Source organism: Aulonocara stuartgranti (genome assembly GCF_965226115.1).
Source record: "Aulonocara stuartgranti genome assembly, chromosome: 22".
Lineage (NCBI taxonomy): Eukaryota > Metazoa > Chordata > Actinopteri > Cichliformes > Cichlidae > Aulonocara > Aulonocara stuartgranti.
Window position 1 is genome coordinate 24,397,103 of NC_138957.1, and position 23,572 is coordinate 24,420,674.

Below are 23,572 nucleotides of genomic sequence, written 5' to 3' on the forward strand. Positions count from 1 at the left end.
TGCATCAAACAAACCTTATTCAGGCAAGTATTTGATGTATCCTGCAGGGGGAAAAAAAAGAAAAAAAACAAAGTGAAACCAGTGAAATTTTATACTGTGTTGTGCATCCACATGATGCTCAGCAAACAGAAAACGTTACCTCTTCTGCATGTTGCTTCTCTTTGCCCTCTGCCTTTCCACCTCTAGCCTGAGACGCTCTTGTATCAGTGGCTAGAAAAGATGTCAGGGATAAACGATAAACACAGCTGTCATCTCTCAGAGAACAGAACAAGTGTTTCAGGTGCGACAGGAGCGATTACTTTTCTTGTTTGGCTTTTGGTTGTCTTTGTTGGCGTCCGGTTTCTCGTCTTTTCTGGTTGCTTCCTGTAATAAGAATCAATAGCACAAGATTTGCAGCACACACTAGTTTAAGAATTTGCTAAAAGTCAGTTTTCACATGAAACCTTTTTTTTAGGAGTGCCTGTGGTCTCTCCTTTGTTGCCACCCAGTGAGGTGGTGCTGCCAGCTAATGTTTGGAGAGGCTCATCCTTCACTAAAGCCTGAAAAAAACAGATCAAAAATAAACCTGAAAGCGGTTTAACTACATGTGCTGTGAAAGCAGTGCTATTCAGAGCACTTAGTTATTAAAGTCAGTTCAGTGAATGACACTGCCACTCTTACAGCTTGCACTCTTTTCAGAAGCAGCTTCCTCCTCTCCACTATTTCATCATGAGTTAAGGCAAACTCACGAAGTACCTGAAAAGGGGAGTAGCAAGCACTGGAGGCTTATTAAATTACATTACATAATGCAATAAGATGAATATGATTTAAGACATTTTAACTGCTAATTTAAATGCATTATCTGTCAGTTAAACTCTGTGATGTAAATTGATACCGCAGCCAGCTGAGCAGCTCCTGCATCTCCAACCTGATTGTTGCACAGCGAGAGAAAGAGCAAAGTACGATTCAGCCGCAGGCCCTGAGGCAAAACAGGACGGCGACAGAGACATCAGCTCAGCGGTCACACAGGGGACATACACCAGGGAATATGCCATCAGTTCTGGGTTATACCTGAGCGATAAGTGCAGCACCTGCATCACATATACGGTTGAACGCCAGGTTGAGTGACAGGAGGTTTTTGTTGGCAGACCTGGCTGTCGAAAGCGCTGAACCAATCAGGCGAGCGCCTTCAACTCCTATCCGGTTATTTCTCAGAGACAAGTGAGTGAGGCTGGATCAAAGAAACGCATGACATTAACTGCTCTTGTGTGCAGAATGGTGTGTAAATACAGGAAGAGGGTTTTCCAACATTGCGGTCGCTATTTATTAATTTGTTGTTTAAGAATTATAATATGTTGAAAGTTTCATTTTTGCAGATGTTTTTTGTTAGCTACTTTGCTTTATTTTGGCTTATTTTCTTACTCACTTGTCAAAATTGCTTTAAAAAGATTTTTCTTTATTTTATTTTTTGGGGGGACTTTGTTGTCAGGTACAGTGAAAAAATGAGGACTCTATGCAGTTCTGTGAAAAAATAACGACACGCCACAATTCACTAGCTTATAGAAACACCATAAACGGCAACTCCAGAATATTTTGGTACACAGAGGACTTCATGGTCTACTCAATGACTGCAAGATGCCCATGTCCTGTGGCTGCAAAATAAGCCCAAATCATCACCTCTCCACCACCATGCCTGGTTTCTGCCGAAACCGCTGTGCATTACGCTCATGACTTTAAACTAGAGAGTGACACCAGTGCTTATGGTGCAGGTACAGTAAATTAGAGTGAGGTTGACAGAAGTGTTCATCATCCAGTATGCTGTTTTTCAAAGAAATTCAAGAAACCCCAAATGATTTAGAGCACAACTGAGAAAGAAACCTTAGCGTTACTTTTGGGTATGCAACATTCTGAGGTGTACTTTGGTTCCAGCACCAGCTCCGCTGATGATCACAATGACCACAATCCCCTGCTTATATCTCAAATGCTCAGTAACAATGATGCAGGTCCTTATTGCTGCAAGATTTCAACACTGAGTACACCATCTGAAGGAGACTGATAACACTATGGCAGATGTCTTATCTCATATAAATCAGGCATTTCTTGTGGAGGAGAGTGATATAAGGTGGAGTCAATATGACCCAGCTCATAATTTTATATGACTTGTATTGTTTTCTCTCCTCTCTGCTGTTCAGTTTTTTTCTCTCTGTGTTTTCAATTATTGGAAGGTTAGAAGCGCCGACTTTAAATTATGACCTGACAAAGGGATTTCTAATTCTCGTGATGGATAAAGCGAGGTTTTGTGAAACATTTGAAGCAGTTTTTGTCAGAACTGTCAAAAACAATGTGACACCCATCTCCACAGTGACACCTACTGGCGGCTTTTGCTATTGTCACATCTTAATGCTATTCTGTTGCACTATCCGGTTGTTCAGTCTGACGTCACTAGCCGTGTCTGGGTCTAAACTCCGCTGCAGGTCCATATATCAAACGATCACTATGGGATTACTGAGAGTTGAAAAACTGTCTAAAGTCTTTCATCTTTAATAAAATGATCAGCGTTCTGCTCTACCAGGTGTAACAATTGAGTTTAACATCCAGGCATCCATGAAAACGGAATTTATGACATTTAACGGAGTTAGAAGTTAGCAGGGAGTTAGCTCGCTAGCTTCTATCTAAATACAATATAGCATGTCCTGACTGCGGGGTTTTGGAAACAAATTAAAACGTACAGCTCTGTTATCACTTCCAGCATAAATGAAGACAGAAAACTAAACAGCAGTGACGTTTGTAGGGTTACTGAAGTTGGGCTAGCTGGTATATAATGATGTGCTACGTGACCGCTAGCGACACAGCTATGTTAGCATAATATAAACAAGCTAACTTTTTTTCCACTCCATAAAAGTTAATGTGAGTGTTCTCGGTGGTCAGGAACAAATGTAATCGCATGGCAGGATGCTGTAAAAGGACCAAACTTCAGCCAGGAGAACAACTGAGATAATCCATCCACAATACGAGGTTAGTCATTCATATACTGCTGCATGGGCTGGGCTGTAGTTACATCGTAAGGTTTTAAAAACTGAGCTTAAATAAATGATTAGCGGTAATAAAAGCCGAGGGAGGTCAACAGTGGTCGCTGACTGTTTTAGGAGCTTTTTGAGATCAAATAGAAGAAAATACATAACATTAAACATGTTAACAACACAAAAGCTATATTAAACGCAGACTACTTTAGACCCGGAAGTAGGATTCGTCGCGTCATCACTGAACAACCGGATAGTAAACAAAGCTCTATACTTTGGGTCAGTGTTTCAAAACATTTCCACTTCATAAGCTTGAAACAATCTCAAAACTTTTGTATTGAGCATCCCAACCAGTCTAAGCTGTGTGTTTTTGTGGAGAGTAGTGCTGTATGAACAAGTGTTTTCCACTCTGTAATAGATAAATCTGTTTGGACTGTGGTAATGTGGCTAGGATTGTTGCATAGCAAGAAAGTCCTGGGTTAGAATCCACCATCTGGCCAGGCCTTTCTGTGTGGATTTTGCATGTTCTCCCTATGAGTAGGTTCTCTCTGGGTACTCCAACTTCGTCCCAGGGTTAGGTTAGCAGTGTGAATGTTTGTCTGTCTCTCTGTGTTACCCTGCGACAGACTACCCTTATTTGGGAGCAGGGGAGTCACATTTGTGTTTCACACTTTGGTGTTCTGTCCAAAAGACTTTGTTCCAGAAGTCTCATGGCTTGTTCAGACATAACTTTGCAAACCTAAGCTGTGCTGCCATGTTGTTGCTGTCATGAACATTAACATTTAACATGCTAACTGAGGCCTGTAGAGGTTGAGATGTAGCTTTTGCGCTTCTGCATTTTCTCCATGCACTGCACGACCTGAACTTGGGATGAATCACGGTGCATCAGTGGCGTTTTGATTATGAACCTGATTTTTAACAAATGGCTACTACAAACATGTTTACATGTGTGACTGTTACGCTACTTACACACTGTCCTCAGAAAGAAGAAGGTGGTAGCCCTGCTGTGGAAGAACATTGCCTTCCAGTGCCACAACCCTAAGTGAACACAAATCAGAGGGGCTGTTTCAGTAACTCTCAGTGCTAAAGCGAAATTTGTCTGCTATTCTACATAATTTCCTGGCATGAAGTCAAAACACATTTGGACCTGTTGTGATGTGGTGCAAAATGCTTGGGGGACAGTGTGTATCTGCTCACCTGAGGCTGGAGCACAGCGGTATTGTGTTCATGAGGGCGACTACCATGCGATCTGTCAGTCCCGCCTGCCAAAACCTGCACAACCGTGGACAAGATTACACCAACAAACAAGAACAAAACAGTGACAGCTGTAACCTCGTTCGCTGTAACAGGAGTGTGCCTCCCTGCAGCACCTCATTACTCACCCAAGGCTCTGTAGCTGGTTCATGGAGGGGAGCATCTTTTCTAGCACTCGGAAAATCTGCTCATTCACCCTCCATCCTGTTCATTCATGACATATCCAGTCATTTTCTCACCACATGCTTCAAACAATAATATGAGCTCACTTCTCAATTAACAAGATCCAATGATGTCTTTCAAACTCTGACATTACACACAACATAGAATGATATGACTGCAGGTAACCAGTGATAACTACAGACTCAGAAACTCAAATTCTTTAAATGTTGAATTAATGCCAAGTACAGTTATAAACCCTCGCCTTCTTTTCCTCTCACCAGAAACCTTCATGCTCCTGGCTCTGTCTTTACTCTCCAGCTCCAGTGTTAGGCAGGGCTTTGAGCAGAAAAAAGCATCACTCGTCTGTAACTGGTAATCTTTAGGAGGAAAATTATTATTAGTAAGAGAGTCTGAGATCATATAAATTATATTTACTGTTTATACTGTAGGAATGAGCATCAAGGAGTAATTCGAAATAATGCTGACCACAATAATACTGCAACGGTTGGTAAAATAATTTACAATATCTGTGTGACTGAAATCTAAGAAATACAGACGACCTGGTGACTCTGTAACAACAAATTCCAGTGAAGCATTCATGGTCATGCTTACTTCCATGTCTCTTTGTGTTTGTAGATGTGTAATGTTTAACCTCCTGAGACCCTGCACCTTTTGTCCTGCTCAACCTGCTCCATCTCATGCATGCCAAACAAGATCTTGGGTCTCAAGAGGTTTTATTATTTTGTGCAGAAACATTCCAAATGTTTAGATTACTGATGCCAATACATTCTCATTAATTGACACATTTTTATCATCAATATGGGCTTTAAGTCTCTGCCTCTCCAGTAGTATATTTTTCTACGCTAGGTCTGTTAGCCATAATTCACCTGAAAATGCTAAATGTTGGTAATGTGTGGAAAACACATTCAAATCAAAGCATATAGTATTCAAAAACATGAACACATTCCCATGATCCTTCTTGCTCTAATGTCACAATTATCACAGATTTTTTTTGTTGTTGTTTTATTTTCTGTTTCTCTGTCAGTGTGATACTACTCAAAGCAGAACCATCTCTTGTTTACTGGTGACACCTTCAGTTTGACTGGCGGAGGAGGCTGGGAACTTGGCAATAACAGCTGGGATATCCTTCACGTTCAGTAGAGCACACAGCGCAGGGAAGTCAGTCTCTGCATTTCCTGTGCACTGATATTCATCTGTAGGGCAATGGGGATAAGTGCAAATCTCAGCTATCACCACAACCACACTAAGTAGAAGAGCTTCATATTTATGCTTACCGAAGGTCTGAACAGGAAGAGTTTCATTTGGAGTCGGTCCTGTAAACAGAAAGGCCTAGAGTCTTGACATAGCAACTCACAAAGCAAACATCAAAAACTTTCACTTTGATTGCATGAAAAGTTTTCACTGTCAATCATATCTCTATATAATGTGTGGTGTTAGATTACCACAAACAGCTATACTGCAATCAGTGCTACTTGAGAGACTGCAGACAGGAAAACTTATTTTACTAAAACCTCATGATGAACAAACATGTTATTGTGTACTTGTTATGATTGCTTTGATTATGTGCTGCAGCTGTTTCAAAATAAACCTAAAATGAGATCACATAACTTGAAGTCTTACTTTATTTATTTTAAGAACTTTTATTTAATCATGTGCTCCATTTTTCAGGGGAAAAAATAATCCTGTATTTACTAATTTGCTTTTTTCAAAAAAGGTTTGCCATAATGAAAATAAGCTGACATGAGAAAGTAGTATATAAAGTACAGTTTTGGTCAGACGTTCACATACGCTAATCATGGGCATGAATGTCATGTTAACTTTGGACCTTTTAATAATTTCTTTGAACTTTTCTTTTTCCAGGGTGAAATCATTGTACACCACACATCTTTAATAGCTTTTCAAAAACAAGCACCGGCTCCACAAGTTTGAATTCATTTTGGATTTTCTCTAATCAACACAGGGTCAAAATATATACATACACTCCCTTAAATCTTTTCATAAGTGGTGCTGAAGGGTCTACAATGTCTTTTAAATTTGAATACAACCAAGGCGTATTAACTTCTCATTAGTGATCATGAATAATTACAACTGATCGTTTCTCTTTGCCAGCATAAAAAGGACTCGTTTGACAGCACTCATTAGATTGACTAATGCTCAGAACAATGCGAATAGGTCTATGGAACTCAGTGAAGATCTAAGAAAGAGAACTGATGATTTTCACAAGGTGGGAAGATCTCTTGGGGCCATTTCTATACAGCTGCAGATTCCAACACAGTTTTATTTAAGTAAAAATGTGATGTGTCACCACTTTGCCAAGAATGTTCAGGAATAACCCACAAACCACCTAGGTTCAAGTCTGCCGTGAACTGGAAAATGCTGGAACACCAGTGTCACTGTACACATGGAAGCCAGTTTCACATTGCAATCCATTGAGAGGATGCCAACGAAGAAACAAGCCCCTACTCTAAAAGCTGGGTCTGTGGCAGTAAATCAACCAAATTAAATGAACTGTACCACATATCCCAAGAAAAGTGGTTAAATATCCAGCCAGAATTATTCCAGAAGCTTGTAGATGGCTTAAAAAACAGTATCTGGAGTATAAACTTGCTAAGAGACATTTAACCACATATTAGGTGGAGGTGCATTTTAGTGATAAAATGCACCTAAAATGCACCTACAAGAATTTACCTACTCTATGTGGACAAGAGAAAATCCTAAATAAGTTCTATCTTGTGCAACTTGTTTTGTTAAAGTCATTAAAGATGTATGTTGTACAATCATTCCACCCTGGAAAAATAATAGTTCAAATAAATAATTATTCGAAGCCCTAACTTGCCATGAGATTCAAGCGCATGATATACAAACCTCTGACCCCAACCGTAATTTGAATGAGTATATAAAACAGGTATTTTCAAATAACGTTACATTCGAAATAAAAGTTAAATTCTAAGTTGTACAAATGCTTAAAGTAACAACATATTTTTTCAGATAATGTGGCAAAAAATTAAATTACAGCTACGGTTAAGTAGCAGTCCAAGTAAAAAGGCGCTGCCATTCTTCGATTAAAAAAAAAAAACAGGCTAACCTGCGCTTTTCCAGGCCTCGTCTTCAGCGCTGGTTTTATCTTTCGGGTCTTTCTTTCTAGACATGGTTGCGCCTGAAACCACAATTACAGTCACACAGCTAAAAGCGTTAAAGACGATATCGTTTCAGAGAGTTTAATAACGCCGCTGTGAACCAGTTAGGGCGTTTTGGGCGTTACTATGGATACTCAAGTTGTATCGCGAGATTTAAGTTCTTGGTTCTTCAACCTTTAGCTCTCAGTGTACTGGAAAAGTATAATTCATAAATATTTGAGTGAAAATATTATAGTATGTATGGCCCTAAAGTCGATAAGAGCGATAACGAAAACGTTGTTTAACTCGCCTATTGTCAACTACTGTACTATCGCGAGAGCTGAGAGAAGGACTCGTTTACTTCTTGACAAGTCTGTCGTACTTGATATATGAATTTGTGAGTTTTTGAGGTCCAGAAAACATACTTAAATTACATAAATAACCTCTCACATCTGTAATTTTTTTTCTCTTTAAAGTGGATCAGGAGTGCTGAGAGAGCCTTATATTAACCCACCACAAGGAATACTTTTTCTTAAATACCGGTATATAGGTAAATCTTCACCATGTCCTAGCACTATAGTTTTACATATTTGGTTAAATTTCCATAAATTTTCAAGCGCCTTACAGGATTATATCTACATTTTTACTCACTGACCTCACCGTATTCACTATTTTCTATTTAATTTAGCTACTTTTGGATAATTTCGAGCTTATTAGGCCTTTTGGTTTTATTCAAGCCATTTTGGTAGGGTTTGTATTTAATGTTTTGGCTGAACAATAGTATCTATATTGGGTATTTATAATTCTTTTTGTAAACGTGTGTTTGTGAAGTATATGAGGGGTTTTCAAAGGAGACCACCATGAAGTATATTCACAATAATGTAGTGCTTTTATTAAAAAAACAAACAAAAAAAACAAAAACAAATATAAAACAAAAAGTAAAAACCAACAGCATTTTTCATGACTTAAGAATCATAATTACAAACTTTAAACGAGTGGAAGAAGTTTTTTTTCTTTTTTTTTTGACAAACTGTACACATCACAAAATGTCCGCCAGTCTGCCATTTACAATGCTTGCATCTTATTTTGTGATTGTCTAAAAATAACTAAACAAATCGCACAAAAAACACACAAATACAAGTACAAGCATCATACAATGACTGCTATCACAAAACGGAACCATTTTCCTATTTGAAAGAAAAAAACAAAGCAAAAAAACCCAAAATAACATAATATTGGGCCGACAGCTTTTTTTAAATTTATTTTTTAAAACTTTTTCTTTCTGTCACCGTTTAAAAATATCTTAACATTTTTATGTTGGTTTGTTTTTTTAGTGTTCAACACTTTGCAGCAAAAAACAAGGAGCGCAGTTCTCCTTCAAAAGTAATATTAACAATGTTCAGCGGCAAAGAGGTCGCTGGCAAGTCACTGTCATGTCCCAATGCCTTCTGTGTCCGTTTGACATTCTTCTCGCTCATGCAGTACATAGGTGAATTTCATTTATAGGCAACGAAACTTCAGCTTACTTTTTTTAATGTCGTCAGGACAGTTGGTGGTGAGATTTCTTGGACATTAAAAAGAAAAAAACAATACAAAAACAAAAATCTTTTTCCTCCGAGCTTAAGTGTCTTCAGTATAGTCATACAAACGGAAGAAATTATAATATTATTATTATAATAATCATAATACATTTAGGGCTGAGTCCTGTACAGTACAATAATAAACAAAATCCATTTTCAAGATATTGCTTTTGGAGACACTCCTCAATGTAAAGTGTGTATATTTACATAACTTGGCACTGTACAACTTCCTGATCCCTCTCCTCTCTCTGTCAGTGTCTCATTCTCGTCACATCTCTGTCAGTTTAACGCACCGGGACATTGCAGGCTGTCCCTTTTAAACAGAGGCATTTGGGGGAAGAAAACAAAAAAGGAATCTCATCAAATATCACAATTTCTTTCGAAAACATTCTCCATGGCAACCAGGAAACATAGTTTAAAGACAAAAAAAAAAAAAACCCTCCCCAGTTCCCAATATACAGTATACACCTCCCCCCAGTCTCACAGAATATAAGAAAATATGACCATCACGATACATTTCATGTTAAGTATTGTTTTTTCCATAGTTTTCTTAAAACTGTTAATTGCCATCGAGCCCTTGATTTTTTTTTGATTTTTTTAAAAAGGTATATTTTCATGAAATTCTGGCAGAGTGCACACACAAAATAAAACGTGTATCCACGCGCACACACTCGCACACGCAAGGCAGTCGGAGAGCACGGCTGTGTAAGGCGTTACAGTTGGAGCCAGTGTTCCCCCCTCTTCCCACCCCACCCCTGACCCACCCTCCCCGCCTGATTTAGTTAAGCTGGTGAATTATGTTTTACTTCACAAAAAAAAAAAAAAAAAAAAAAAGAGGGGCAAAGCGGACTGCCTAACGAGACGATTAAAAAAAAAAGAAAAAAAAAAAAAGAACAAGACACTTTTACTGACAAAGGCGCGCACGCTCCATCTTCCCAAACCCCCTCCCTTTACTCTAATAAAACAAACACGCCACAGGCCTCTTCTGTTCCTAAATGAGTTACTACAGTATAACAGGAAAAAGATAATAGACTTGCTTCTTTTTTTTTCTTCCAGACTGCATCATCCAATACTGTGAGAGTGTTAGTGTGTTTTCATTATAGATACATTACAGAGAGCTTCACAATATCCATGGTACCAAAAGTGCAGTTCACCACCCTTGTTCTCTCTTTCTCATGAGCAGCATCTGAGCACACCGCTCAACTTTAGATTTCTCCTATGCCATTCCTACCCCACCCCACAGCCCCTGGGCAGTTCTTCTCTCATCCCTTACATTTGTTTCATTGCAGCTAGGTTCCACTAGGGGGAACAATTCTCCAGCACTCATATCCCCCCCACAGACTGAATCATTAATCCATCCCTCCCCCTCTATCCATCCTTATTCAGTACCACTTATTTCATTACAGATGCTAGCTAGTGGAATTCATCTACCCATGTTTTCAATGTTCAATGCATTTAAATGCATGGGTTACAACTCCTATGTTCGTTTTCTTTTTCTTTTCTTTTTCTTTTTTTAAAAAGAAAGTTTTTGCATCATACTACTTAAATAAGCAAGAAGCCTGGGTCAGCTCTCTCTTTGTGCTCCTTGAGAGCTCCTGAAGTCAGTGCTTCCAAACACCCTCCACCCCTCTCAGAGCTGAGACGACAGTCTTGGAAGAGGTAAACTGGAAGAGGCCCCCAGGGATGCATTGTGGTCCTTAATGGCTGGAAAACCAACAATGCTCATTTCCCTTCTTGCTGTCTCTCCATTTTCTGCCCCTTGCTCATGACAGTGAAAGGCAGTGTGCTTGACAGGCACGTAGAAACATTATTTTCTGCCTACAAAATCGCTGAATCCGAGCGCCCGCCGCCGCAGGCGCCGCCCTGCGCCTTCCTCAAGGAGATAAGTGACATCAATGGCTGGAGAAAGTTGGAATGAGAGAGAAAATTAGCAGCTTGGACACAAATAGATGACACAGGGCGATCACATTAAAGATAAAAAAATAATTAAAAAAAATCAGCCGCATGGAGGCAAGTTACTTTAAAGCAAAAATGCTTCAAGTATAATCTGTTAAACAGTTAATAAGCAATAAAAATTAAGTCTGATGTTGTTGTACACATAAAATAATAATTCCCAGGGTCGCTTAAGGCAGCTCATTCATTTAACACTGGTAATGGATTACTAGTCTGTATCCACCAAATATGGCTTTGGTACCTTGGCTTAGACATCGATGGGATAGATACTGGCTTTAACATGTTAATCATTTGTTTGTAGTAAGGTAATGTTCTTAACTCAGGTAAGACCTCATACCACAGTATCAGTATTTATTGTATTTAGAGTTCTATTTATTGTGGTGCTTAGTTAATCTGTTTCTATTTCAGCTCCTTTTGTGGAGTTTTTAAACATACTGAGGTAGCTTTTCTTACTTTTTTTTTTGGGGGGGGGGGCAGTAAAAAATGGCCTTGGGGTGGATCAAACGCTGGCCTCTGCATTAGCCTTGCAGCATATGGATCACTTGCTAAACCCAGTAGGCTAAACTAGCAACCACTACAGGGTGTGTTTAATGTTTTGGCTGGAATTTCCCTTTTTTTTGGATAAATAATGTTTGTCTTATCTTATCGGAAACAAATTGCATCTACAAGCCAAATAGTTGGGTTTCACAAGCAATACATAAATTCTTGAGAAAAACTAAAAAAATGTGCCTTTTCATAGTTCATGTACAGCCCACCTGCCTGAGCTTAGTCCAAGTGGGAGAGAGGACAAACACGGCAGAGCAGAATGTACATTACTTCAAATTTACTGTAAAACAACAAGAAACTGCGAGAGCACAGACATTTGTGCTGATATGGCGGCATATCATTATATTGTTAACTGCAATTAGATTACAATGTTTCTTTGGTAATGATACAAAGTATCAAGTAGCGTAATTAGTGACTTTATAAAAGATGGACGTAGTCACTGTGACGTCATCAATCAGTTTGTTAAGTGATGTTATGAGGCCTCAAGCTGACTATTTTCACCATATATCCATGTTGGTGTTTTAAAGTATGATGTAACGAGCCTGGGGTGGATCTGAATGTAAAACTGGATGCTCACTGGCTAACAACTTGTGACTGACAAATCATTAGGAAATGAGCATATCCTGGGCAATTCCCCATTGTGACTTAAATAAAAGCTTCTTTCAGCTTCTACTTTATTTGCAAGAGGTTGTCATAGCAGACAGATCTGATATATGATGTGTAAGGTTTTTTACGCCGCAACAACCCTCTGATGGTCTTTAAGTGGGGATCTTTCACGTTAGGCTAAGATTAGTAAGTGAGATGAAGTGTTAAAAGGGAACTCCGGTATATTGTAACTTATTTTAACCCATTAATGTGGCCTCAAGTGTCGTGCCAACTTTGCAACTTGTCCTCTCTTGTAAAGACTGGAGGAAATGTGAACAGCATTTATCTGGGCAACTAGAATCACTAGTTTTGTCTTTGAGTCCGACCAACAGTAAACACAAAACTTGGCTGTATTTCTATATCACGGGTTATCAAATGTATTGTAGTGGGTAACGTGTAATAAGCCAGCGCATGAAATGACGTTTTACTTACTTGCCAAATGGGAAGCTGAGAGTTCAGTCCGGCCAGTCTTGGTCTTTTGTTGATGAAACACCATCTCGGGGATGGCAATGTTTTCAAAGCTTTCAATTCATGAATTGTAATTCCACAGCTCGACACATTGAGACATTCAAAGGTCCCCTTCTTTGCAGCAGTCGGCATTAGCAGAGCAGTGAGGACAGGAACACCACCGGTTTCCCGAGGTAGGTTGCCTCTGCCACCATCTTCAGAGTACTGTCTTTCCTTCTTTATGTTTAAGCTCCTCATCCATCTGCTTACTCTGGGTAAAATCAATACTGACAAGCGAGCTGATACAGCCTCTCGCCCTCAAAATGGTCCATGGGGTAAATCCGCCATTGCATTTAACTGCCAACTCTCCTCAGAAGACAGTATAAACACAGTGTAAGTCAGCTACACACGTGTGATGATGAGTATGCCAGTGATTTGGTCAGTTGGCAAGTATCCCAGAATGAAGATTCCTAATGCGGTTAGTACAATGCCCGTTCCAGGCAACATTCGGTCAGACTGAAAAATGATTAAAATTAATTGATGTAAAAAAAAAAAAAATTATCTTTTGTGGTAAACTGTAGGCAGTTCATGCTTGTCGCACAAATAAATGCTGTTCAGATTAAAAACTTTAAAAAAAAAGGTGATGATCGCAAAGTGAGCATGACCCTTCAAGCCACTACAGCCATATTAATGGTAAATTTGCCAGGTTGAGGTAAATGGGAATTTTCCTTGAAGCGTTGGTCTAAATTTTGATATTTTTAGGTGACATAAAATAGAACATAAATATGATCTCCTCTTCATCCTATGCTTCTTATGGACAGATTCTTGCCCCAACTTCAAGCTTATTCTTTCAGAAATAGTAGTAGTTTTAAAAAAAATGATCCAACACGTTCAAATGACGTGTCACAGCAAAGTGACCTTAAACTTTAACCCTCATTTATCTGTTGACCTACCCCCCTCCTTTGTTCCCAGTCCCTCACCATTCTTGCTGGGCGTTCTGTGCAGCAGATCCAGCAGGATCTTGTTCAGTCGTTCCCGCTGGGCCTCCCTCCTGCCCAGAGCTGGGTGGTGTAGTGGCGATGAAGTCGAGGATGATGGAACTTCAAGCAACTCTCCAATCCTCTCGGCTGAACGTTCCTCCAGCCCCTTGCGCTCATCGGCTTCCTGTCCATCCTCCTCGTCCTCCTCTTCTCCTGTCTCCCTTTCCCGTTCTGGTCTTCTAGGCTTGGCTGAAAGAAGTGCGGAATCTTCTGAAGCCATGTCCATGTCGTCTTCCACTCCTCTTCCATCTTCTCCCTCAGGTGGGAAATCTTCACCCCGGTCGCAGGAAGAGGCATCGTCCTCACAGCCTCCAGCTTCTTTGGGTCGTTCGCTTTTCCAGGCTGATCGGCCGCCGTTCCTCTTATAGTTGTCAGGAACATAATGAGGCTGCAAGAAAGCCAAAAATGAAATTTAACATAAAGCACGTACGTTTCAAGTAGATAGGGTTTTAAAATGTAGAGATAAAAAAATAAAAATACAAAAAAAAAAAAAAAAAAAAAAAACACTCAGGGAAAGTCCACCCTGACTAACATCCAAGTTACCCTCCACGAGTACAAAATAAGAAGTAATTAAAACCTTGAGGCCAAAAGGTAAGTGCTGACAAGGATATCCCTTTTTGTATTGTTTTTTTTTTTAAAGAAAGAAAAAAAAAAAAGAAAAGAAAAGTTCTGGATTCTGTTAACTTGGTCTCATTTTTCAACACAAGCAGACTTGGCTGGATGAGGCTTTCGGTGCATCTGTTTCATGAGACTGTACTGTATCAAGTTCTAAAATCATACAAATCTGACAGCTGTCATCATAACAAAAGCTAACACTACAACAAATATAAACTATTAGTCTGGTGCATACAACACTACATTAACTCTGTGTGAATGTGTTTTTTTTTTAATAATTTCTTGTGTGACCCAATTTTATAAGCTTTGGTTGCTAAAACACAGAGAAAGAAAAAAAAAGACCCCAGCTAAAACATGACTTCCATTCTCAACACATTTTCTAGTGTTTGTAAATCAGTAACAGATCCCGGCTCAACAGTCCTGTCGCTCTCACCGAGAAGTCTCTTTTGGGCGTGAGCCGCTTGGGGAAGTGGTTGAAGGCATATGGCTTGGTGCAGACCGGAAAACGGTTGCGATGGATCTTGTAGAACAGATGGGCCGACTTGTCCAAGCGGTAATCACAGATGTACACATCCTGCTCTTTCACACCCTTTGGCCGTCCTTTAAGAAGAATGCACACTGAATTAGCAGGGACGTGATGTATTTGAGCAGGAAAAAAAACATTCAAGTGAGCACATGCCTATGCATTTTCCTGTAGCGTATGTTTATCAAAACTTAATGGGAATATTAACCAAATTCCAACATGGTTCTAGCAGTTCAGCTAACATATTTGGGTTCATTTGTGCATTTTTACCTTTGCAGTAAGTATAAAGGTCGAGAACACAGCAGGTTCCCACCACTGCCTCCAGGGGGATGATCTCATAGAGCGGCATGCGGAATAACTCGTTCTGGTAGAATCGCCGCGATGGAGAATGGTGTGTCTCGTGAGGACGGAAGTAGTGGTGGCCAAAGGCAAATCGCTCACCCCTTTAGAGTGTGAGTGGACAGTTTCATTAGAACAATAATGAAACAAACACACACACACACACACACACACACACAGTTATTCTCCCTGCCTGTTTAGGTAATAAACTTACTTTTCGTTCTTCCACAGCTTCTCAATTCGGAAGATGTCGAGTTTGTCTCGGTTGATGTGAGACAAGAGACGGTAAGACTGTCTGACAGGCTGACCCTCAGGTGAGCGTCTGCTGTCTCTCATCAGATACACACAGTCACCTGCACACAAACAAACACAGAGATCAGTTACTTATCTACAATAATATGTCTCACAAGAATCTGACCACTTAAGTCACCTAGAATATCAGACTCTCTCCGCTGCAGATCTCTTGTATGTCTAAAGTTTGCAGAGAAGTTAGAGAAACTTTTTTAAGCAATGTCTATTGATAAGTTGCAATAATACATTATGGCATTTGCAATAAAATAATCGACAAAAACAAACCTTAAAGAACAACTCAGCCTTAAGCTGAAATGAATGTTTCTGATTCAAAGTTTCAAGCTGTTTCACTTCTGACCACTCCTAACCGTTGAGGCAGATGTGGTTGGGTGTGGTCAAAAGTGCACACTTTTGCATGTATAACCACATCAATCACGTCAGGTTGCCCTCAAGTAACACAGCATGCAAATCATTGCATCAAAATGATACATTTCTCTGTGAGTACAGGGAGTTTTCCAGGCATGCGTGAGCTTACGATTGCTTTATGATTTAGATACCTTGGTGTAGCAGCAGGTCATCTCTAAGGAGACAGATGTAGTAGACAGAGCCAGCCTGGGCGTAGCTGGGCTGGGGTATCATGGGGACTTCCTGTAGTGAGGATAAGACACATCTGAGACACTTCTAGCCAAAAAACAACAACACCAACAAACAAACAAAAAACAGACTTTAAGGAGTTCATCATCCACTGTGATTTCGAAACAACAGACGCACCCTATCTACAGGCCGGGGATCGCACTGTTCACACAGATAGTGCTCCACCTCAGTCTCCAGTCGCATACAGTCAAAGTGCTGCCACACCTATGATGGGAAAAAATTATTAAATCACATAAATGCATAAGACAAAAAAGAAAAAAGAAGACTTTTCAAACCATTTACTGTAAGTAACATTGAGTTACAGCTCGAATGAAATGCTCCAAAAAAAAAAAAAAACCCTCTGCGTTAGTGATTCACCACCTTGACTGTTTCTGAACCTCTGAACTTAAGCTCCTTCAGTATTTGTTATCCTCCTCATTTTCTGTATCTAAAAATAACAGACAACACACACAAAAGACTGCCTGCATCCTCTGCATGGAAAATCTCCTTGACAAAGTACTTCTCAGATAGGTGAAGTCTTTAGAGAGACGCTAAAATAGTTCTACACCATCAGCAAGTGAGATAAAAGAAGAGAGGTCGAAGTAAAGACTGTTTCTGATATTTTTTTACTTACCATACACTTTTCACATTGAATCATCAGACCTTCATCCTTGTACATTCCACAGATGCAACGGATGACATCGTCATCCTTGTCGTGAGACCCGGGCCCTCCTGTGTGGTGGTGATGACCGTGGTCACGGTCCAGCGAGTCTGAGCTGTCTGCCTCGCTGGCGGTCTCGCCCACTATCTCATCAATCTGGACTGCAGCTTCATTACGAGCACTGTAGTAGGCTTTCCGCAGCCGACAGACATCTCTGCCTATTGATGACTTCTTCCCATAATATTTCTGGTGGGAAAACGAGACAGTTGCTGAAAATCTTTTAAATCAATCCGTTACTGGCAGAGCAAAAGGATAACAGGACCTCACAGACACCATAAAGTGATCGATATTTAAAGCTGAGGAATGCTCATTTGACCCCAGAATTACACGCTCATCATTCACTCGCACGGTTAAGGCTTTGAGTTGTTCATCCTTGAAAGTCTACGGGCAATTTCCTGCAGGACAAAGGTCACCGACACAGAAAGATTCATTCAAAACTGTCTTTGCAGCTGCCAAAATTTCACCGGCAAGGCTACACCCACATTCAACAGTAATTCACATTCCTCTCACACTTTTTCAGTCCGCCAGAAAGGGCCTTGGGGCGAGAGGGTGATTCTAATTTATACGTCCACTTCAAACTTCTCTGACTGGAAGAGTAAGCTGCCCTGAGAGCTTTTCAAGTGGCACTTGTTTAAACTGCTTAGCTATACAGATGTAAATCAAACAGCCTTGCAACATGTGCACACAGGATCAGCAGTCGCGAAGTTATGTTCCATTTGGGAGGTTTTTGTGTGCGAGACAGGAGAAAGAAAAGCAATGACTGAGTGGGAGGAAGAAAGTGTTGAAGCTGCACAATAACAGCGTTAAGTATCAATTTGACGAGGCCCTTTGATAATTGAGCTCTAAGAGTCTGAGATTACACACAAGAGTCCACGGCATGGCCGCGTCACTCAAAGATTAAGACTGGATGCTCCAACAGCTGAATGCCTTCGTGCCACCAGCATGTTTGAGTTTCTAATGACTGCTAACAAACGGTCTAACAGATCTATGACACTGATTAAGCAAGTAGTTTGACACCAAACCAAAAATTTCAGAAAACTATCATTTTCATGGATGAGTGTATCCCTCAGGACATGTTATTAGACTACTAGCAGCATAAACTTGTGAATTTTCACCAGTTGAAATAGGAACACAATTTATTTCCAGCTGCTTCATAGACTCTTACTCTCTACATCTTCAGTGATTTTCAAGCTGATGTGCAGCTGTTCCATTCACACAATGAAGTATATATATCAATAATATTAATAATGGATGAATCAGGAATCTTATTATCTAGCAATATAAAAATTAAAGTTAAAAGATCAATAAAGGAAGTACTCATTGAGAGAGCTAGCAAGTAATTAAGAGAGAGCAGAGATGATAGAACAAACTAATATGCTGGTATTTACATTTCACTGAGTTTCTAAATAAAAATATTCAGGTCATCTAGGCATGGTTACATTGAGTGGCTAGTGAGTGCACCTCAATTTCTACCCGCATTTTTTAAAATTCTCATTGGATTAATCTACCTCTTTTTTTATGGATCTAAAAATGCAAACTAAGGAATGCATCACAGAGATCTGAGTTCCTCAGTTTAGCTGCTTTACTTGAACAGCTTCTGATCATTACTAATAAATAAAATCCTAATTTCTTCTACTACAAACATGTGAACTGGTCCTTTGCCTACCTCAGCATTGCGAAATACTTTGAGCATGTCTGTGTCAAATGCTTCAACCGTCTTATAATGGCCCGTGAGGATTTGCTTCTCAATGGTGCTCAGGTCCAGCGGGTCAGACACCTTCTCATAGTACTGGCTGTTCCTGATGGTGCACAAAGATAAAAGAATTAGGCTCCAAATTTGGTTTGTCAGTAGCAGAGGTGGGTGGGAGGACAAAAAAAGGAAGGAGAACATTCAGTTCAAAACTTATTAAATCAGATTCAACCAAAACTCAAATTTCTATGAGCATACAGGGCAACAAATCCCAGATTATAACAGCTTTTTTTTTACCATGTAGCTGAAGAAAAATAATAAGCTGCTATTGTTTTGACACCAGCTGATTACTATCAATACTGGACAAGCATCAACACACAGGCTGTCACGATTGTGTGTGGCGAGAGATAAAACTGTTACACTACGTGGGTGCTGTACACAGATAGACCAGATAACATAAGTAGGCGCTGTTTGGTAAACATGAAACAGCTTGTCGATATGCAGGTTTACACTCTTACCTCTTTCGAGATGGGAGGTTCACCAGCGGGGCAGCAAGTGTCTGACCAGCGGAGTCTGAGATTAAAAGAAAATAATAACATTCCTGTCATCATTTTTCAATCACAGATTCTTATCATTCAGTAAACAGTGGACAGCTACACCGAGGCACTGAAAGATTCCTTCAAGAAGCCTGATCAGACCCCAGATCAGGCTAGAGGTCATACTAATGAGAATATCAGCGTGACCGGGGTCACTTACCCTTGTAGCTGGTTATCATGTCACAAATCTCCTTGAAGATGTGAGCAAGGCGAGCGGTGCGTGTTACTTCTGTGTTTTCCTCGGCTGCAGCTAGCCTTCGTGTGCGTACCGACCGTGACGTCTGCAGGGCTGAGAACTGCGTCAGGAACACGTCTGGACACAAGATATGACCATTCAGCATTAACGTCTAAAACATCTGCATATTTACAGTCTCTGAATTTTGTCTACATTTCAAAAATAAATGTCTGTGTCCCCTTTATCGTACACTATTCTTTACATAGCTTAAATTACTTGCAACTGAATTTCTTAAGCTTGTACCTGACTTGATGTTGCCATCATCACGGATGACTCCTCCCCAGCGCGTATACATGGACAGGCTGCTGGCATCCCTCTCTCTCTCGCCCTCTCTTTTCAGCAGCTCCTGTTTCTCCCTCATCTTCTCCCAGTTCCTCAAGAGAAAAACTCTATGCTTCAACACAAAGTTTCTGGAAATCAAAGGAGACCGTTTAAATGTGTTACCATCAACTCACACCTCATGAGTTGAGAAGTTTTTACTTTTAAATGACATATATATGTCTTGTGTATTAATAAACCACTCTATTAGAATGGAGAAGCAAGCATTATGTGCAATGGAAAAAGAAATTTAATAAAAATGTGTCACTGGCTTCCCAGGTGCATATGAATGAGGGGTTCAAGCAGATTCCTGTGTACAAGTCTTAAAGGAATTGTGATTATGTCTATCACTGGTGATGGCTTTTAAAAAAAAAAAAAAGTTTCTGCTATTTTATCCCTGCTTGATTCATGTGACTGAAACAGGAAATCACTTTGGAAACTGTGTGGGTGGTTGACTTGACGCATGCTCAATTATCAGGTAAGGAAATCCCAGAAAGTTAATTCTGCTCATCTGGATGTTGCATTTTCAGTGGGAGAAACATTTTGCCTCCTGACTGATCATCAACAAGCAGTGGAAAAAGTGGGCTCAACTGCTTAAATTCTCATTGTTACCATTTTTTTCAGCAAAAATGCAGAAATTTAAAAGGTCATTGCACTCACAGATAAAGAAACATATTTCATTGATACTAGTATTACCACCTTAAAATATAAAACCTCTCACAAGCCTACAGGTCAGATTTATACTTTTAAGGATGCGTGGGAACCCAAACACAATTTATCAGTTGGCCCACTAGAGTTATGCTTCCTCTTCTTATCTTGTGTGTCCGTTTATGTTTTTACCTCTCTCTGTTGGACATGGGCTTCATCAGATGAGGGTAAAACTTGCTGCTGTCACTTGACTCTTCCTCCTGAAGATAACAAAAGTCCCATTAAACAATCCCTGTCTTCTCATCTTAAACAGTTTCTCATTCACACACATCGGTGACAACACCATTCAAGGTGCTCTTCAGTCTTTAGGAGCCACAGAGGGATTAAATGAGGGTTGGGGATTGAACTGCCATTATGATTAATGAGGAACCCACTATAACTTGCAGGTTACTCCTGATTTCATGCAAGTTCAGAAAACATTTTAGGTCACTAATGCAAAACTATACCCTTTAAGGTACTCCGAGTTACTTTTTTTAGAAATCCCGTGGCCCACTAAGAGCACCTCTGAGACAAAGAAAGATTTGTGCCCTACATAGATACTGCACCTGAAATCTACCAGGATAGTTAGATTTCTATTCAATTAAAATGTTAGTTTTCCCTCATTAAAATTTTTTAACACAAGATATTAAGCTGCAAGGGAATCCATTTCTGTGTAATAGGAGAAAAAAAAAGCCATTATCCAGTCTTAATTACAAGTGACCTGATCCCACCGCAAACTCTCACCACTTCCATCTATATGCATCACTCACTCGTTTCTTGAGCTGGTGTTTGGACTTCCTCTTCTCCTTGAGTCGACCGAGCCGCCGAGTCCCTCCTGATTTCCCAGGCAACCCATTAATACGCTGGCTCTTCCCTCCGATGATGCCCCTGCAGCCCTCTGAGCCACATTTGCAAACTTGCTGCAGAGAAAAGTGCAGTACAGTATGTGAGAAATATGCACAGGTGCAACAGAACGTCTGAAAATAAGCGTTCTTCCAAAACTGTTCCTAGTGCTTCACCTGCTCTTCTGTATTGAAGGAACGGAAGTTGTAGTCGTAGGTGAGCTCAGTCCCGCTGCTGATGTCTCTGAGAGCAAAGAGACCTATTCTGTACACCCCGTTCACTGACCTGCAAGAAATGAGAATTATTACAATGAGTGAAGCTTTTATGAGATTTTTAATACTTAAGGAGATATTCTAAGGAGATGAAAGGAAGCAAGAAGCATGGTAAGTTTTAACCTGCCTTCAGGCTCTGGAACAGCTTTTATAAAATAGCAGTTCGGTGATTCCATTTCAAAATCTGAGCTTACTGTAGTAACAACTGTCCCAAAAGGGCCTGTACAACAACTAGAAGGATACTACATGAACTTCTATTTGCAGTGTTTTTGTGGTTTCACTGACCAGCAGCCTGCAGCCTCAGGACAGTTCCTCTCGTGGACTCTTGAGGCTGAATCCAAAAGCAAACCAATCTTCATAGACTCCCATGCTATATTGCTAAATTTACAGCATGGTGCAGTTTTTGCTGCTGGCACTTTATTGCAATGTATTCACACTTCAAATTAAGAAATGTCATCAGGGACAGTAGCTCTTTGGCTAAAATCATTTTACAATTTTACAAATCTCATGAGTCAAGCTTGCTAGTTTCAGCTTAAGGTTTAGCACGCCACCATCACCAGTTCTAGTCTGCTCTGGCTCAGAAGAAACAGAATGGAGGTATTCAAAACAGTCCACCTTTTATATACAGTTAATGATATTCATAGGTCACTCCATTCTTTGCAACATAAGTGCTTTAACACATACAACTGAGGGAAAATCACAAAGTCCAAGTGCAAACCACACTTAGATGCTTCCATCAACCAAGAGATCCAAATCCAGAACATTTGTTGCTGTGAGGAAACGGTACTAAGTACTGAATCACACTTTCCAAAAGGTTAGGTAACAGGTATATGATTTCAGTTCATTATATAATTATACCCAAATGTCTATTTTTCAGGTTAATAGTGAACATTTTGACTTGATCACATGAAAAGATTCACTTTTTCAAGGGGTATAGTTCTAGGCTAGGGATAAAAAAAAAAATCACTAACTACATCCAAAACATATTACGGTATATCCCTTTTACACAAGGATGTACAAACACAAATTTCTCCCTGAAGCAAAGCTTTCATTTTAAAGTTAAAATGTAATATTAGTCAATTACATCAAACCCAGTTTTAAAATTGGGACAAAAAGGGAATAGTCAGTGTGACAAATGTTCAACAAGTAATGCCTTTCTTCCTCTCTCCAAATGAAGCAGCGCTCCAGCTTTTCACTATTCTTGTAAGAATAAAACACACCATTCTGCTTGCCAGCCGCTTGATAATTTATTCCTTATATAGGGGTAAAAAGCTGATTCAGCGCATTGTCTTCAGCCACTACAGCTGTATCTAAGGCCCGGCTGCATGTAATCTCTCTTCTGTGACAAGACGGATGACTCGTCAGGCTTTGTGCTGAAAATCCTCCATCCTTGTAGAGTCTTTTATTTCAGGAGTGCACGCAGGCACCTGCAGACCTGTGTCCTAGATTGTGAACTGGTCTACGTTGGAGGGCAGAGGGTACAACGTGATAGTAAACTCTATGTCGTCATTAGCTTTCAACAATCAAATCCTCTAACGGAGTTGGCACATTCACTAAAAGAACTAAAGATAAACTAAGCAGGTTTCACTTAGAAAAGCGAGGCAAAGGGAGGCCTGCTCAGCCAGGTCTCCATGAGCTGTGGATTTAAACATGCTGCGAGAACAAGCCCTCAGGAAAAAAAGAGAATTGTTTTGGCAGGTGTAAGGGCTTTAAGCCATTAAGGTCTCTGAACACTGGAAGAAAAGGAGTGAGGTGATCTCATCAGATTACCACAACCACATTAATAAGGTTGGGGTTTCAAGGTAGAGCCTTCTCATTTACAGAGCGGTGCACCTGCAACACGTGTGTCTTTTAGAGCTATTATGTACGATACCAAAAGAGAGGCAACAAATACTGCCTAGCATTCACAGTGACTACTTATCAAGGTCTGTTCAACTGGTTTAACTGTACAGCTGCATGAATATAATAGGCTTTTCCCCAATTTCTGCGTTATTTATTACATACTGTTACTATGGTGCCTGCACATATTCCACATGGCACATTTTC

At 40.0% G+C, this 23,572-nt stretch overlaps 1 protein-coding gene across 4 annotated transcripts in view; it reads right to left on the minus strand.

The window, feature by feature from the left end:
• The window catches only part of ash1l (ash1 (absent, small, or homeotic)-like), a 43,566-nt gene that overhangs the window by 1,857 nt on the left and 18,137 nt on the right, over positions 1 to 23,572 (minus strand). The window contains exons 13-39 of one of the 4 annotated variants that reach the window (XM_082520598.1): positions 21,431 to 21,539; positions 21,182 to 21,331; positions 20,565 to 20,632; positions 19,650 to 19,780; positions 19,332 to 19,484; positions 19,094 to 19,148; positions 18,552 to 18,684; positions 16,799 to 17,071; positions 16,303 to 16,389; positions 16,089 to 16,179; positions 15,455 to 15,593; positions 15,172 to 15,344; positions 14,812 to 14,978; positions 13,704 to 14,151; positions 5,711 to 5,749; positions 5,507 to 5,629; positions 4,694 to 4,792; positions 4,382 to 4,457; positions 4,197 to 4,271; positions 3,969 to 4,037; positions 1,051 to 1,210; positions 875 to 958; positions 661 to 735; positions 444 to 539; positions 300 to 363; positions 140 to 210; positions 15 to 41 (exon numbers count right to left, since the gene is read on the minus strand). In XM_082520598.1, coding sequence (XP_082376724.1) covers positions 15 to 41; positions 140 to 210; positions 300 to 363; positions 444 to 539; positions 661 to 735; positions 875 to 958; positions 1,051 to 1,210; positions 3,969 to 4,037; positions 4,197 to 4,271; positions 4,382 to 4,457; positions 4,694 to 4,792; positions 5,507 to 5,629; positions 5,711 to 5,749; positions 13,704 to 14,151; positions 14,812 to 14,978; positions 15,172 to 15,344; positions 15,455 to 15,593; positions 16,089 to 16,179; positions 16,303 to 16,389; positions 16,799 to 17,071; positions 18,552 to 18,684; positions 19,094 to 19,148; positions 19,332 to 19,484; positions 19,650 to 19,780; positions 20,565 to 20,632; positions 21,182 to 21,331; positions 21,431 to 21,539 — 3,235 coding nt within the window. Of the gene's footprint in view, positions 1 to 14; positions 42 to 139; positions 211 to 299; positions 364 to 443; positions 540 to 660; positions 736 to 874; positions 959 to 1,050; positions 1,211 to 3,968; positions 4,038 to 4,196; positions 4,272 to 4,381; positions 4,458 to 4,693; positions 4,793 to 5,506; positions 5,630 to 5,710; positions 5,750 to 8,418; positions 11,032 to 12,708; positions 14,152 to 14,811; positions 14,979 to 15,171; positions 15,345 to 15,454; positions 15,594 to 16,088; positions 16,180 to 16,302; positions 16,390 to 16,798; positions 17,072 to 18,551; positions 18,685 to 19,093; positions 19,149 to 19,331; positions 19,485 to 19,649; positions 19,817 to 20,564; positions 20,633 to 21,181; positions 21,332 to 21,430; positions 21,540 to 23,572 lie in introns of those variants that run through there. The other 3 variants (XM_082520597.1, XR_014274039.1, XM_082520599.1) reach the window with 3 other exon arrangements.